The following is a 17,288-nucleotide window of genomic DNA, read 5'->3' on the forward strand; positions in this document are numbered from 1 at the left end:
GTGCCTGAGATCTCAGAACTTTCCATTTCCTCAAAATTAGGCTGGCTACCAGAGACTCTTCCACATAAATGGCACAGAAGACATGCAAACGGGTGCTTGAGATCTCAGAACTTTCCATTTCCTCAGAATTAGGCTGGCAGCCAGAGACTCTTCTACTCTCCTGGGACAATCCCCAGTGGCTTGGTGAAGCCTTCCCATGCCCAGGTTGAAGACCCAAGACTTACAGCGAACCACCTCCTTCCTGTACAGCAATTGGTCCTTGGTGATGATACCCAATTAAACCTCTAGAAATTGATTTATGCTTTTTCCAATGCCCCCTCACTCTTCAGCACCCTGAAGTTTGGCTTCTGGCCCTTCTCCCACACTTCACTGACTTACCAAATGTCACCAATGATCCGCCCACCCCCACCTCCGCCATCACACCAAAGGCTTCTCTCAAGCAGGTTTCAGTCTGGACCCGTTCTCTGCCCTTGGGTTCCATGACGCCTTCCTTCCTGTTTCTCTCCTCTTGCTTGACTGACCACTAGGTTTCTCTCTGTTTCTCACTGAGACCTGCTGTTCTCCGGGACCCTCTGCAATGACTACCCCATGGGCTTCCCCCTGGCCCTCATCCCTCCCGGGTTCAGCACGGACAGTGCTTTATCTACCGAGCATCTCTGTAAGATTCTGCATGAAGGATGGACTCCTTGACTAAAATTGACAAAAACAGTAGAAAAGACAACCAGGGTTGCCACCACCGGGGAAGCAGAGGCTTTGAAGCAGGACTCGGCACGCTCTTGATACCTTTCCTCCCCCCTCTCTCCCTACCCCAATGCAAGGAATTGCCCAGAGCCCTGGCCTCAGGGCACCCGGGAGGTGGATTCCCGTTCCGTGGTGGTGCTCCCCGTTCTTCCATCTCTAACACCCACTGGCCTGCTTTCCAGGCACTGCCGCCAACCCGCCCTGGCCTTATAGCTCTCTCCTACCTGGTCTCGCCACGGCAGGATCAACCTGCTTCATCAACCTCCCACTGGCTTCCGTGGTGTTCCCCTTCTAGAACCCAGATCTCATTGTGTCACTCCTTGCTTTAAAATCTCTATTTCCCCCTCCCAGTGTCAGCAGCAGTGATTTTCAAACATTCCTTGGAGGGGGCAGGGGAAAGGGCAGTTTCTCCATGCAAAATCTTTTGTTGCCCAATATAGAAAACATTTGGTTGAGGCAAGCGAGGGAACGCTGTGGCCCTCAGCATGCCTTCCTCCGGGACCTCCTGGCAGGCGCCTCTAAAGGGCTCCTAAGATCCCAAGAAGGACAGCTTGCAAACACTGGGTCTATGGAGTCAAGGCCGAACTCCGTACTCCAGCACGTGGGGCCTCAGGCCTCCTTCCTCCTCTCATCACTCATTTCTGGGACTCAACCTCTACCCATGCCGACTCCTCTCTGCTAGCCAAACAGGGGACACGTTTTTGTGCCCTTATGCTTGTCCCTCTGCTGTCTCCTCAAGCTTCAGACTCGGCTCCACTTAGTAAATTTGCTGCTTTTCCTGGATTTGCCTTCACTCTCCCATCCAGGGAAAACTTCAGGTTGCAAGAACACTTCCGAGTCACTGTGTCCCAGGGCACCGTCCAGACAGCAGCATCATAAACCTCAGCACGCCCCACTTAGCCATCGGCCTTCACAGCTGCCCCTTCCCTGAACGTAGGCCCCAAGAGTTGTTCATCTGGGAATCCCCAGTGGCTCTCACCAGACCTTCACTGTGGCAGAGACTTACTGAGTGTTTACCGAAAGGAACTAAGGGAAGGGCCAAGATGGGGCTGCAACTGTCGAACCTGAAAAGCTCAGGGGCACAGAGTAAAGTCATCCACTTTTTTTTTTTTTTTTTTATATCTAGTTTTCCCCTTGCTGGCTTAGTCTGAATACATTTGCTGAGCAAATGCAGAAAGTCCTAATCCCAAATTGGTAAGATTAAAATAAAGAAGATTAACTGATGCTACCTAATTTGAAAGCATTAAGATTCAAAATTTGGTCCAGACTTCTGAAGCTGATCCTAAAGCCATCCAGAAAGGGAAAGGATAAAGATGGAATGAAGTGCCTTCCCCAGATGTCTTAGTACTGGAAGATCCAGAAGCTGCTAACTGATCTGGGCCCGACAGAGCAGATCAAGTGCTCTCTTTCCTGGAGCCGCCCCTTCTCATAAAAGCCCATCAGATGTCCAGAGAATCCCTTCTGCCCTATTACCTGTAGAGCTGTGCTGGACAATGTGGGCAGTGGGACAATCACCTGGGACGTGTACTGGAAATCCAGCTTCCCAGGCCCCCCAGCCCCACCCCAGGAGCCTGATTCAGGAATCTGTACCATTAGGTAAGTTGGAAGCACTGCTCTAGAAGGACACAAGAGGAAGCGGGAGAAGACCAGGACCCCGGACTGGATGTAGCAAAAGGGACAGTGAGGTCAAGGTCAGGTCCTGAAGAGGAGACCCCACCTGTACTGCAGCTCAGCTCCGACAAACCCCACCTCCAACTGTAGCCCCTCACCAGAGGTGAGGAACAACACAGGAAGGTTCTTGGGCCACTTACTGCACCTCGATGATGACACAACGAACAAAGCCAGGGCACTGAAGGCTCGTGGAGAGCCCGCCCCTGACCAGCCGAGGCAGCCAGCGACAGGGGTCAGCTCCGATCTGGAGCCTGGCTGCACTCGGGGGCATGGGGCAGTCGGAGATTGTGGGGGAATAATACAAGGAGTCAGGGAAGATCCCAGCCCACGGTACCACCATCTTCTCACCCCAGCTATAAACATGTCACTCAGCCTCCTCAGGGAACCCCTTTTCCAGGTCTTTCACCAGAGAAAGCCGATACTCACCAGGCTGGCTTCGACAACCCGCCCTGTGACTTCTCCCAGGGCCCCACCATAAAGCAACTGCCCTCAGCATCTGCCCCACCGCCGACTTACCTTGCAGACCTTCTGAGGGACCCTGAAGTAATATGTGATAAAGTATTTTGGAAATTATAAAACACCACATATATTAAGACATAGTGTTAATATAAAAAATAATAATTTAAGCCAAAATGTCCCTAGATCATAATTTCATACCTCTGATGGAAGGCTCATAATCTCAAATGTCTTCTACAAATGAAACAGGACTGGTCCCCGAAACAGGTAATGTCATCAAAGGGGGCAGCCACTGCAAACCCAGTTCATCAGATACAAATGGTTTATGTGAAATCTCCTAATTTTTTTAAAATGAATTTGTAATTCAAGAAAAAATATAAAATTCCACGTGGGTCCAAGAAACCATGTCTGTAAGCCAGATTCAGTCTGGCCTGCTCCTCTCCAAGACTCACTAGAAGGTCAGATCTTAGTTAGGCTCCCTCTACATTCCTAGTACTTTCAGAGGTCACCAGAGAAGAAGTCTGCACACCCTCCCGGCAACGGACAACCCTCACCACCAGGTAGAGAGTGGGGACAAGAGAGAGACTGACCCGTGGGCTGGACGTTGACCACTGTTCCCTCGGAACGCTTTCGGGTCATGGCGTACCACGAGCCGTCCGGGTCCTGGATCCACTCGGCAGCCTCACAGTAGAACTCGCCCTGGTCGGAGGGCTGCAGGTGGAAGACGGTGAGGCGGAAGGTGGTGCTCCCCAGCTTGTCCAGCCGCACCTCCCCCAGGCTCTGCCTCTGGGCGTACTCGCTGCTGGAGTGCAGCACGAAGTCTCGACTCAGGGAAATGACCTCCGCGGGCTTCTCGCCCCCTCGCTGCCGGAGCCAGGCCACAGACAGGTGGCTGTGCTGGAGCGTCTCCGTGGCCACCTCACACATGAGCTCCAGGGGGTCCTGCTCCACTTTGTGCAGAGTCTGGGGCACGGCCGTGGTCTGCAGGGTGTCGGGGATCACTGCAACACAGAAATGTCCCGGGAACCCAGTCACAAAGCCACAGAACCTCACCCTCGCGGCGGGGAGGGGGTTAGCCACCCACCCCCCACAGCCTTCAACAGTCACCGTGAGGCCACGGGTGACCCCGGATGGCACAGAAACAGAAGGATTTGCCCGCTTGGATATGGACTGCAATTTTTTGGCACTTACACTTACCTGTTTGGTATTTTAATAACACTTGGATAACAGGTAGGATGTATTTTGTTCCCCATAGTAAATGAACTCCCTGAAAATACCATGTGAAAAAGAATTCTCTTTTAGGCCAAATGAGATTTTGTTGTTCATTTTGGTACTGCTTCAAGATACTTTCACTTGGCTTCTGACCGATCTTCAAAAAGAAATCATTCCTAGAAGTTGCAGTTTTATGTGTCTGTGCACCTTGCTGACTTCCTCCCCTTTCGCGGCCCCACCCCCACGTGTCCCCCCACCCCCATCCCGCCAACTCACTTCAGCAATGCAATCCTCTAGCAAGGCTATGTTGTACAAAAAAAAAAAGAAAAATATCTTTGGTAGAGGAAAGCAACAACATCCTCAATTGTCTGGCAGGTTGAATTTTCCTACAATGCATGTGTCAGAGTGGTCGGCGCTGGAAGGAAGCCTAGGTTCGGGCATTGCCCCATGGCATCTTGGTCAGAAATGTACTCTGGAGACTAAACACCCCCCTTCTGGGACTGACGGGCTGTGATGGGGACACCCCAGTCACAGTGTTGTCTTTTCTCAATGCATGATCTCAGGCCTGGGTCTCACAGGCCTTCTGATGGGATGCAGACTGAGAGAAAGGAAAAGCAAGTTTGGCGTAGGGTGGGGAGGGGGAGATTTCAGTGTGGACAGCACTGGGCTGCTATGTTCACCCACGCGGAGAGTCAACAATATCAAGGCTGTTCTGTTTTTCTGCTCACGTCATAATTTCCAAGCATAATTGTGATAATAAAAACTGGAAATTAAGACGTGGGCAGAAAAACAGATGTGGGAAAATTAAGATGTGGGCAGAAAACAGAACAGCCTTGATATCACTGACGCTTCACGTCAGCAAGCGTGGTGGCCCACGGCTGTCCACACTGAAATCTGTCCCCTCCCCTCCTGCCAACTCCCTCCATCACTCAGGGAGCACGAGGGCCAAGGGAGAGGGCTGGTACATAATTCCTTACTCGCATAGCCAAAGGACCTAGGGCCAGGCTCCGGGTGTGAGCAAGGAAGGACCTGCAGGTGCCTTTGCTTCCTGACTCAGCAGTGCCCCAGGGGTCTCAGAGCCCCTCCACTGCCCAGCGGTTTCACTTCTCTGCTAGCTGATGTCATATGCTCCATCTTCGTCCTTTCTTCAGACAGATCATCAACCACAAATATCCCTGCCTTCTACTTTCATATCCCCTTTCACCAGCTACAGGGTTAGTTAACCTTCTCTGAATTCTTGACATCTGCACTCAATCTTTCCTAAGTTTTAGCCTCAGCCTTCTATTATTTACAAATGAACCCACAACCTTTGTTCGCTCATGCTACCGGTTAACCACTAAGATATCTGGGGAGCTTTGGATTTTTTTGTTGTTGTTGTTTGTTTTTGTTTTTTAAGTGAAATAAAGTTGCACTAAAAAAGAAGTGACTCAGTGATCTGGACTCAGTGTTTATTTCCTCCCCTCCCCCACAATCCATATGGTAGATCCTAATCTTTCCTCCCCCACCCCCCCCAGTGGTGTTTGAAGGTGAGGCCTCTGGGAGGTGATGAGGTCATGGAGGGGGAGCCCTCCTGAATGGGATTAGTGCCCTTAGAAAGGGACCTCAGTGAGTTCTCTCATTCCCTTTCTGCCATGGGAGGGCACAATGAGAAATCAAAAGTTGGCAACCCAGAAGTGGGCCCTCACCAGAACCAACTGTGCCTGCCACCTTGACCTTGGGCTTCCAGCCTCCAGAACTGTAAGAAATAAACACTTGCGGTTTCAGCCAGCCAGGCTGCAGTATTTGGGTATAACAGCCCGAGCGGACTTACTGGGGCGGGACACTGGCCATGGGAAACGTCATCTCCTTACCCACTAGGTTCATCTTGGCACTGTAACTCCCAAAGTACCGCTCATCCGTGTTGGGCGTGTGGCACTCATACTCCCCCGCATCCCGGGCCTGGAGGTCGGTGATGTGCAGCAAGGCTGAGTTCCCCTGCACTCTCTCCACATAGATCTTCCCCCCGCGGACTCGCTGGGTGTAGATGGCGTAAGGGAAGGAAGAGTCCACCGTGCTGACGATTTGGACCTCGCGCTCCGGGGCAGATGGCAGGTAAATGGACCACTGGAAATTCTGCTCAGACGGCCCCTGGTAGCCACTCACGTTGCACCAGATGGTGATGTGGGAGCCCTCCGTGCGGTACAGGGGTCCTTCCTGGACGGCGACATGTCGCTGTGCCGACACTACACCTGTGGGGGACACACGGACATGCTCGCTTACTTCTCAGACCAAAATGCAGAGTAGGCAGTGATCTTCGAAAGTGTTTGTGATTTGTATGACCTGATCATATAAATAGCTTGCTGGCCCCTTCTGAGGTGCTCTGTGATTAGTAAATATTAGTTAAAACACTCTGCGGTTAAGCTCTGTCCCTAATTTGCATGTATGGAAATCTGACCATGCAAAGCCGCGGTTCTGTTACTTATTCAACGGCTGAACCCTAGGAAATTTCATTTAGTCTCTCTGCTTGTCATTTGTGTGGCAGTTTTATATCTATCTATTAATGCCATTTATAAAGTTTTTAATAAAAGGAGCACAAAACGTTGAATCCTCGACACCCATTCCGATGAAAAGAAATAAACAGTCTGGGCCTGTAGGTCGGAGGTAAGCCTGGGGCCCTCGCTTTGGTGCTGCACCATCCGTACTGGGGCAGTGGGGTGGGCAGAGCCGAGCTCCTGCAGGCGACTGCAGCTTTAAGCTGAGTGCACACGAATGTGGAAGTACGTGCAGGGCCGAAGTATAGCCCTGCTGCCCAGATGCCCGCACACTGGCAGTGGCGGGGGGGGGGGGGGGGGGTAGGGGACTGACAGTGTAGACCCGCCCTTTGGTATGGTGGCTCTGATTCTCCACCAGTCCCCCTGCCTTCTGACCGGGCTATGCTGCTCTGGGGTCACCTCTGCTCGCCTTCTCCGTGTTCTTCTTAACACGGTCTCCCCCACAGACTCGGGAGCGAGGAAATATGGTGAGTTTCATTTCTCATTCCATGCCTACAGCCTGAGCCCTGGAGCAGGGAGAAGGGGGCACACCCCCGTGGCCTTCCTTCCCCTCAGCAGCAGCTGGGCACGCCAATGAGGCGCAAGGGGCACGTGAGTTCCAGCCACGGCTCTGCCAGCAACTGGGACTGGCTGTGTCATCTTGGACAGGTTGCTTTTCCTTTCCGGACCTTGATCCCTTCATCTGTAAAATGATTTCTAAGAAGGCTTGGGAGTGGACCAGCACATACGTCAGGGCTGGCTTTGTCACTTACTAGCTGTGATCTTGGCTAAGTTACTTAACCCTCTCAAAGCCTCAGTTTCCTCATCTGTAAGACGGGGATAATAATAATGTGTGCCTCACAGAATTATCAAAAAGACTCCGTAAGATAACATCTGCAAAGCCCCTGCCACAGGGTCTAGCCCACAATTACTCTTCAATATAGGGCTGCTAGCTAAAAACCCCTCCTGGCTGGAACATTCTACAGCTCTGGATCCACAGCTCTGGCCAGGCATCACCCCAGGACATTCCAAGGGCCTCTGGATAATGACATCATCTCTGGGCCACCCACCTCCACCCACAGCTGCAGCCCACCTCCACCGTCCATGAAAGCTTCCCCTCTCCCTCTCCAAAAAGGAATCGCAGCTGCCCCAACGTAAACCTGTCTGTCGGAGATCCAGCTGGTGAACAGCCGGGACAGCTCAAGGACTGAGATGCAGCTCTAGGGCCAGTCCGGGGCCGCAGCTTGGGGGAGGGGGGGCAGTGTTCGGGCCTCATCTACCAGATGATAGACTTCACCACAGACCCTACAAGGAAAGGCCTGTAATTCATGGAGAACCTTTTCTCCCAATCAAAATCTTACCTGGAACCCCATCCTGGCTTCATGAGCAGAAACCGGGAACTGAACAAATTAACGGTGGGAACCAAATCAACAAATCAAAGTGGTATGTGAATTTAATTGATCCATCCTGGTTGACAGTATTCATTACTACATTGAGAGTCACTGAGAAGACAGCTCATTACTTATTTTCAGTCTGTGAAAATTTGGTGTATAACGTTTTGACTATGTGTACTCTGTCTATGACAACTTAAAATATCTATATGGTGACATTCTGAATCAATTGTTTGCACTACTCTAGAAACACAGAACTCTGAAAACAATTTAACTACATTCATAACATTTAGGTCTCTTCGTATTTCCGTGTTTTGTGACACAAAAGCCACAACCGCTCGTCCCCCGCCTCCAGGAAGGCTGCTAGAGGCAAGTCAGGAGCCAGCTTCTTCAAGGCACTACCTCTCCACCTTGGATCCATACTGGAATCACCCGGGGAGCTTTACAACATAGCAGGGCCTGGCCCCCACCTGCTGTAACTGGTCTGGGGTGCAGCCTGGGCGTTAGCATTTCTAAAAATTCAAACGCATGGCAGGGTCGACAACTGCTGCTTTCATGGGTCTCTACATACTGGCAACCAGGTGTCCAAATTTTAGAGAACGTCTCCTAACTTAAAGCTCTCAGTAGCTTTAAGCTCCTTCCTTCTGCAAAGATTCTCCATGAATTTGGGTCAAGAGAGTTTCACTCTTCTCTAGTGAATGGGCGCAGTGGAGGCCCTGTCAGATCCTGGCTCTTGTGAGGCAACCAGGGGCTTAGCCAGCCTGCATTCTCCTCACAGACTTTACCAAAGCGTTTGATTGTCAGATCACACACATCACCCCCTGAAAAGTAAACAGTGTTAAGTGGCCTCAATGAGCCAGGGCATCAGGGTCAAAATGACTTGTCCAAGCCAGAAGCAGGTTATAAACAGCCCTGTCAAACAAATAAATAAATAAACACCAGACTGGACCTGAACCACACACATTCAGCCGCACCTGTTCATTCGATATCTCCTTCATTTCTTTCCTGCCCCACAAAGGGCCTTTGACCCCTGAAAACAATGCCATTCTTAGGGAATGGACCCTAACACAGAGGTAAAAATTACCTTTTTCTTCTCAGTTCAATTCCCTTTCTACATCCCACCCTCCATATTTCCTATTCCTGGCACTGCCCCTCATTTTCCGAGATAGTGCTATGTATTCAAAGAGACCCAGGTCCCCTTCCTGGCCAAGGCATCCCCTGGCCTCACGGCCCCTTCCATCTCCCTTCTCAGCCTACAACAGAAGCCTCCTCCCAGGCAGGGATTACTTTATTATTATTATTATTACTTTTTTTCAGTTTAGACATTCCTATACTTTTTGAATTACTTTGCAACAAGTACATATCACTTCTGTAATTTAAAAAGAAAAAAACAAATATACACAGGATCATATATAACTGTATAAAAAGGACTGGACACAAAAGGCAGAAAAAGAGTGGAAGACAAAAATAAGAGCAAAGAGCAAGGGCAACAAATACAAAATAGTAAGGTGTATGGTAGATACTAATCCAACCATATCAGTAATCCCTCTGAATGTCAGTCAAGGATCTAAACATGCCAATTAAAGGACAGATTTTTAGAGTGGATCAAAACATATGACCCAACTCTATCATATCTACAAGAAATCCACTCTAAATATAAAGAATGCATATAGATTAAAGGTAAATGGATGGAGAAAAATATACCATGTAAACACTAATCAAAGGAAAGCAGGAGTAGTTCAATTAATCTCAGATAGAGTAGATTTCAAAGTAAAAAAAGCTATCACTGATGATGAAAGACATTACATAATTCTCCACAAAGACATAACAATTCTTAACGTGTATGCACGTAACAACAGAGCACCGTACTAGATGAGGCAAAAACTGATAGAACTGCAAGGAGGAACAGATGAATCCACTAGCAGAGCTGGTGACTTCAATACCCTTCTATCAGAAATGGACTGCTCCATCAAGCAGAAAATCAGTAAGGACACAGTTGAACTCAACAACACCATCAATCAACTGAACATAACGGACATCTGTTGACCACTTCCTCCAACAGCAGCAGAGTACACATTCCTGTCAAGCTCGCATGGAACATTCACCAAAACAGACCACATTCTGGGCCATAACGCACACCTTAGCAAATTTAAAAGACTAGAAATCGCACAATGTCTGCTCGCAGACTACAGTGGAATTAACCTAGAAATCTATAACAGAAAAATAACTGGAAAATCCCCAAACATGTGGGTATTAAACAACACACTTCTAAAGAACACCTGGATCACAGAAGAAATCTCAAGAAATATTTAAAAATATTTTGAATTAAATGAAAATGAAAGCACAACTTACCAAAATGTGTGATATGCAGGCAAAACAGTGCTTAGAGGAAAATTCATAAAGTCAAAAGCATGTATTAGAAAAGAAGAAAGATCTCAAATCAGTAATCTAAGTTTCCACCTTAGGAAAATAGAAAAGGAAAAGCAAATTAAATCCAAAGTAAACAGAAGAAATCACAAGAATCAGAGCAGAAATCATTGAAATTGAAAATAGGAAATCAATAGAGAAAATCATCAAAATCAAAAGCCATTCTTTGAATAGATCAATAAAATCAATAAGCCCCTAGCCAGGATGACTAAGAAAAAAGAGAAAGGACGGGGCGCCTGGGTGGCTCAGTCATTAAGCGTCTGCCTTCGGCTCAGGTCGTGATCCCAGGTTCCTGGGATCGAGCCCCGCGTCGGGCTCCCTGCTCAGCGGGAAGCCTGCTTCTCCCCCTCCCACTCCCCCTGCTTGTGTTCCCTCTCTCCTGTCTCTCTCTCTGTCAAATAAATAAATAAAATCTTTAAAAAAATTTTGAATAAATAAAATTTAAAAAAAGAGAAAGGACACAAATTATCTAATATCAAAAATGAAAGAGAAGACATCACCATAGGGCCCACGAAAATTAAAAGGATAATAAAGGAATCCTATGAACAACTCTGTGCCTACAAATTTGATAACCTAGGTGAAATGGATCAATTCCTTGAAAGACACAATCTGTGAAAACTCACACAACAAATAGATGATTTCAATAGACCTACACTTATAAAAGAAATTGAGTCAATAATTCATAATCTTCCAAAGCAGAAAGCACCAGGCCCAGATGAACAAATTCTATTGAACATTTAAGGAGAAAAGTATCCCAACTCTCTACAATCTCTTTTAGAAAACAAAAGGAAATGGAACACTTCCTAACTCATTCTGTGAGTCGAGTCCAGCACAAACCTACTACTCAAACTAGACAAAGACATTATAAGAAAAAAACAGACCAATATCCCTTATGAGCACAGATGCAAAACTCCTCAACAAAGTATTAGCAAATCAAATCCAACAATTTACAGAAAGAATTATATACCAAGACTATGTAGGGTTTATCCCAGGTATGCAAGGCTTGTTCAATATTTAAAAATCAATTCATATAATATATCACTTCAATGGGCTAAAAAAGAAAAATTACATGATCATATCAAGAGAAACAGGAAAAGCGTTAGACAAAATCCAACAACTATTCATCATAGAAAGTCTCGGTAAACTAGAAACAGAGGGGAATTTTTCCAACTTGATAAAGAGTATCTACAAAAAACCTACAGCTAACATCAGACTTAATGGTCAAAAACTCAAAGCTTTCCCACTAAGACCAGGTACAATGCAAGGATCTTCCCTCTTACTACTCCTTTTCAATATCATATTTGGAAGTCCTTGCTAATGCAATAAGGCAAGAAAAGGAAAATAAAAGGTATACAGATTGGAAAGGAAAACTGTCTTTGTTCACAGATGACATGATTGTCTATATAAAAAAGCTAAGGGGATTGACTAAAAAAACAAACCAACCCTGGAACAAATGGAATTTGAAATTTTGAAAACACAAAACCATTTACATTAGTACTACCCAAAATGAAATAGTAGAGATGTAACAAAATATACAGAAGGTATATAGGGAGGAAAGCTACAAAACTCTGATGAACAAATTCAAAGAACTAAACAAATGGAGAAAAATTCAATGTTCTTGGATAAAAGGACTCAATATTGTCCAGATACCAGTTCTTCCCAACTTTATCTATAGATTGAATGCAATTCCAATCAAAATCACAGTAAGTTACTTGTATATATCAACAAACTGATTCTGAAGTTTATCAGAGAGGCAAAAGACCCAGAATAGCCAACACTATATTGAAAGAGGAGAACAAAGTTGAAGGGCTAAAGCTACCCAACTTCAAGACTTACTATAAAGTAATGAAAACAGCATGGTATCGGAGAAAGAAAGGACAAATAGATCAATGGAACAAAAAGGAGTCCCCAGAAATAGACCCCCATAAATACAGTTAACTGATCTTTGACAAAGGGGCAAAGCCAATCCAATGCAACAGAGACAGTCTCTTCAACAAATAATGCTCACATAACTGTACAATCACATGCAAAAAAAATAAATAAATAAGCAAAAACCCGAATCTAGACACAGACCTTATTCCCTTCACAGAAACTAACTCAAAATGGATCACAGACCTAAATGTAATATGCAAAACTATAAAACTCCTAGAATATAACATAGGAGGAAGCCTAGGTGAGCTTCGGTATAGTGATGCCCTGTCAGATACAACACTAAAGGTATGATCCATGAAAGAAATAATGGATAAGTTTCGTTAAAATTAAACTTCTGCTCTGTGAAAGACAAAATCAAGAGAATTAGACAAGCCACTGACTGGGAGAAAATATTTGCAAAAGACACATCTGATAAAGGACTGTTACTCAAAATATACAATGAACTTTTAAAACTCAAACATAAGAAAAAAACCTGATTAAAAAATGGGCCAAAGATCTTAAGAGACACCTCACCAAAGAAGATATCAGATGGCAAGTAAGCATATGAAAGGCTGCTCCACATTACGTCACCAGGAAAACAACAAAAAGATACCACTACACGCCTGTAAGAGCGGCCAAAATCTGGAACACTGACACCACCAACTGCTGGCGAGGATGTAGAGCAAGAACTCTCATTCATTGCTAGTGGGATGCAAAACAGTATAGCCACTCTGGAAGACAGTTGGGGGTTTCTAACAAAACTAAGCACACCCATACCATATGATCCAGCAACTGTACTCCTTGGTATTACCCAAAGGTGTTGAAAACTTTTGTTTCTACAAAAATCAGCACATAAATGTTGCCATCAGCTTTATTCATAATTGTCAAAAGTTGGAAGCAATCAAGACGGCCTTCAGTAGAGATCAACATACTGTGGTACATCCAGACCACAGAACAGTATTCAGCACTAAAAAGAAATAAGCTTTCAAACCATGAGAAGACATGAAGGAACTTTAAATACATACTATTAAGTGAAAGAAGCCAATCAAAAAAGGCTACACATTATATGCTTCCAACCATGAGACATTCCAGAAAAGGCCAAACTACGGAGACAACAGAAAGATCAGCAGTTGCAGCGGGTGGGGAGATGAATAGGCAGAGCACGGAGGATTTTCAGGGCAGTGAAAATACTCTGTACGATACTGTAATGATGAACACATTTTATTATACATTTATCCTGTGTACCACAGGAAGAGTGCACCCTAGGGTGAACTATGGACTTCAGGTGACACATGTGTCAGGTGACAAATGCGTCCACGCAGGTTCATCCCAGGTAACCAATGTACGACTATGATGAGTGGTACGGATAATGCATGAGGCTATTTCTGAGTGGAGGCAGAGATGTACAGGAAATTTCTGTATCTTCCTCTCGATTTTGTTGTAAACCTAAAGTACAGAGAGAAAATACTGGGTAATAGGATGGCAAGTGATTTTTATGTTCTTCTTTATATTTTACTCCTCCCCACCCTTGTCCTCTGCAAAGAGTATGTACGAGTCATAGAAGTAGGAAAAAAATTTAACCAAAAATAAAAATAATGTATGACTGCTGTATAAAATGTCTTCTGTATTGACTAATATGGTAGAATTAAAAAAAAAAAATACGTATTTGGTCCTTATCCCTGGTTCCTGGCCCAGAGCTGGTAAAACCCTGGGAATTTCCTAAGGGATGGCAATGTCTTTTATCATTCATAAAGAGCCCCTGTGGCCCCAAAGGAGTTATGCTAATGATTTAAGGCAGGCCTTTAGACAGTTTCAAGACATCAGCTGGCCCAGCTTAGAGGGTTGAAATTTTCAACCCCACCCCACACACACTCCAGGGAGGAGAGAGGGGCAAGAGATTGAGTTCAATCACCAATGGCCAATGATTTAATGAGCCATGCCTATGTAATAAAACCCCCATATAAAAACCCTAAATGACAGGGTTAGGAAAAGCCCCGGGTCAATGTGCAGGGAGGGTGGTATGCCTGGAGAGGACAAGGAAGTTACCCTCCATACCTTGCCCTCCGCACTGACTGGAAATGCAGAAATGCTGAAGTAGGACTTCCAAGGCTAGGCCATAAAAAGACACCAGGGCTTCTGCCTTGCTCTCTGGGACCACATACACCATGTCAGGAGGACATCAAAGCAGCCCTCTGGGCAGGTCTACCTGAGGCCTCCCGCCAACAGCAGCATGTAACTGGGCCACACTGGAAGTGGGTCCTCCAGGCCCAGCCAAGATGACTGCACCCCGTCGGGAGCCACAGCCTCAGAGCCACCAGAGGTCAGATGCTCCTGGATTCCCGAGGCATGGAAACTGTATGAGATAATGTTTGCTGTTATTTTGTGTGTTTTTTGACTTTTTGTATCATTTTAAGAATTTTATTGACAACTGCAGTAATTACTGCTTTCGCAGAGCTCACACAGCTTCTCCAATCAAAATCTTTAAGACTATGGTTTTTTTTAGAACAATTTTTGGTTTACAATAAAATCGAGACGAATTTATTGCTGTTTTCAGCCTGAAGTTTGGGGGTACTTTGTTTTGCACCAGTATCTGAACACCTGTGAGTCCTAAGATTTAATGAAAAACTGTGTTCCCTGCCCATGTTACGTGTCTTCTAGAAAAGGGGTCCATAAATTTTAAAAGATTCTGAAAGCAATTCAAGGCCCAGAAAAAGAATTAAGAATATTGCTTTAGACACAGTACATGATCATTAGGACTGGCCAGGTCCTTTTAGATTTAGTTGTGACAGTTTCCAGTCACATAAACTAACACAACAGTATCTATCACTTAACTAGTTTTTCAAGACAGTGCATGTCCAAGGACGCTCTTTTTCCTTTGTTCCCAGATGAAACTGACTAGGGGTAGTATGATTCAGGAGTTAGTGAGCAGGAGGGGTCACTGTGCCTGTGAAAACTAGCTTCTTATGCATTTTTTTTGGAATACGCCTGGGCTCAGGGAACCCACATCTCTAGGCAAAGGATCCAACTGCTATGTTCAAGATGCATGACTGAGCACGTCAAAGTGTCAAAGGACCTAGCTCACCACCCCTCCACTTCTCCTGTTCCGGTTGTGGCCTCTACGATCATCAAAGCTCCCTCCGCACCCAGCTGGTACAAATTCTACATCCAAATCCGCCATGCTGGCATATTTCTTTATCCATACAATGGGAATAATGTAACGCACCATATCTTGATCTCACAGGTAACGCCAGAGATCAAATAGTATTGTGAAAGCCACCCAATGAACATTTCAAGATTTCATTTTATTTCTGCCCACATGAAATAATCTAAAATCAGGAAAAAAAAATCTTTGTAAGCACAAGAGCGTAAAAGGAACATCGACGTTTAACTTTTGGCTAAAAATGCAAAACTGCATAGGTAGTAAAATTATGTTTAAAAAAATACTATACCTAGAAAACTGACGCCAGAAAACAACGATCCTGGCCTGACCCTCTGAGTGGTGAGAATACGGGTGACTCTCGCCTCCTCTTTTCTTTTTATTCTCCCATTATTTTAAATAGGCGTACATCATCTCATTTAATCCTCACACAATGAAAGGGAAGTTGATGTCATTAGAGCCACACGGACCAGACACGGCGATGCCCTTCGGGGTTAAGCCACTTTCTCCAGAACAAAGAACGTGACTAATACTTTTCCTAGTCTGTGGTGCATGCTGAATGTGCTAGAGGAACATCAGCGCTAAGTGAGGATAAACCACAGACTGGCTTTTCTTGCCAAGCTGGTCTCGACGACTATCGTGGGGAATCTACATGGCCTCAAGTTTAAAATGCCAAACAGACCCTCTGCGGGGTGGAGACTGGGCCAAACCAAAGCTCCCCAGAACATAAGTTCCCGAGAGAGAGCAGTCAGGGAGGCGACTCCAGGGACAGTGTCTGAAGATCCCCACTTTTTAGCCTTCAGCCAAGGGAGGACAAGAGTGGCATGAGCTAAAAGAACCTCCATGTGATCTCCTTCTGGACCAGGGGACAGACAGACAGACACAGAGCTTGGCCCTTGCCAACAACAGCCAGCACTTGCGGGATCCCGATCAGGTACCAGGCACCATTCAAGGGCTTTATGTGGATTAACGAATGTCAATGCTCACAGCAACCCCAGGAGGTATATTCTCTTAGTGTCCTCACTTTACAGAAGCAGAACACGAAGCAAAGGGTGGGGGAAGCCAGTCAATGAAGCCAGGCTGGAGACACCCGCACACCCAAAGCACCTTCACAGAGGTCCCACTAGGTCAGTGCCACTGCCCCCTAGAGGCAGCCTAACGAAGCTGCGTGCGCGCGCGCACACGAAATCTACAGAGCCAGGACAGCGGTCTGCTCTGCTTCCCAAGACCATGGGCACAAAGGCCTATATCTCGGTCCTTATTTCCATTAAAAATATCCCCTGAAACAGCTTCTGACTCCCATGAGATTCGTGCAGTGCCACAACCCAGCAGCAGATCTGAAGGGTGCAGCTAATTCCAGAATTTTCTCCCTCCTTGACCTTACACAGCACAGGCGGTGTCGTGAGACCTCAGCTGGTAATACGGAACCTCTCTGTGCCTCAGCATCCTCATCTGTAAAGTGATTTAATCTTCACCTGGTTGTTGAAGGATTAAATGAGTTCTTCCTTTAAGACTCTTAGCACGTGGCCCATCCTAAGTGCTTAACAGGCACAAAGCCACCAACTGCAGGAGGACCTGCAGTAGGAAGTGGTATTAGCTCTAGCGGTGAAACCAATATCTCCCCCACACCATGACAAGGTGTATTTTCCAAACACAGCTCAACAACATCTCCTGTCCCGGGTGCTCTTCCTCAGTGTAACCTTGCCATCGGGGGGTGGGCTTTAATCCCCCTCCCTTGGGACCTGGGCGGGCTTGTGACACTGTGGACGTCAGGGTCAGATCATAACACAAGTGATGCAGCATCTGCTCTAA

General features: G+C 46.3%; 1 protein-coding gene across 1 annotated transcript in view; it reads right to left on the reverse strand.

Annotated features, from left to right (window-relative positions):
- Positions 1 to 17,288, reverse strand: part of IGSF3 (immunoglobulin superfamily member 3) — a 92,706-nt gene that overhangs the window by 34,385 nt on the left and 41,033 nt on the right. The window contains 2 exon segments of the mRNA XM_027626076.2: positions 3,459 to 3,869; positions 5,931 to 6,308. Coding sequence (XP_027481877.2) covers positions 3,459 to 3,869; positions 5,931 to 6,308 — 789 coding nt within the window.

Source organism: Zalophus californianus, chromosome 4, assembly GCF_009762305.2.
Source record: "Zalophus californianus isolate mZalCal1 chromosome 4, mZalCal1.pri.v2, whole genome shotgun sequence".
In the NCBI taxonomy this organism is placed as follows: domain Eukaryota; kingdom Metazoa; phylum Chordata; class Mammalia; order Carnivora; family Otariidae; genus Zalophus; species Zalophus californianus.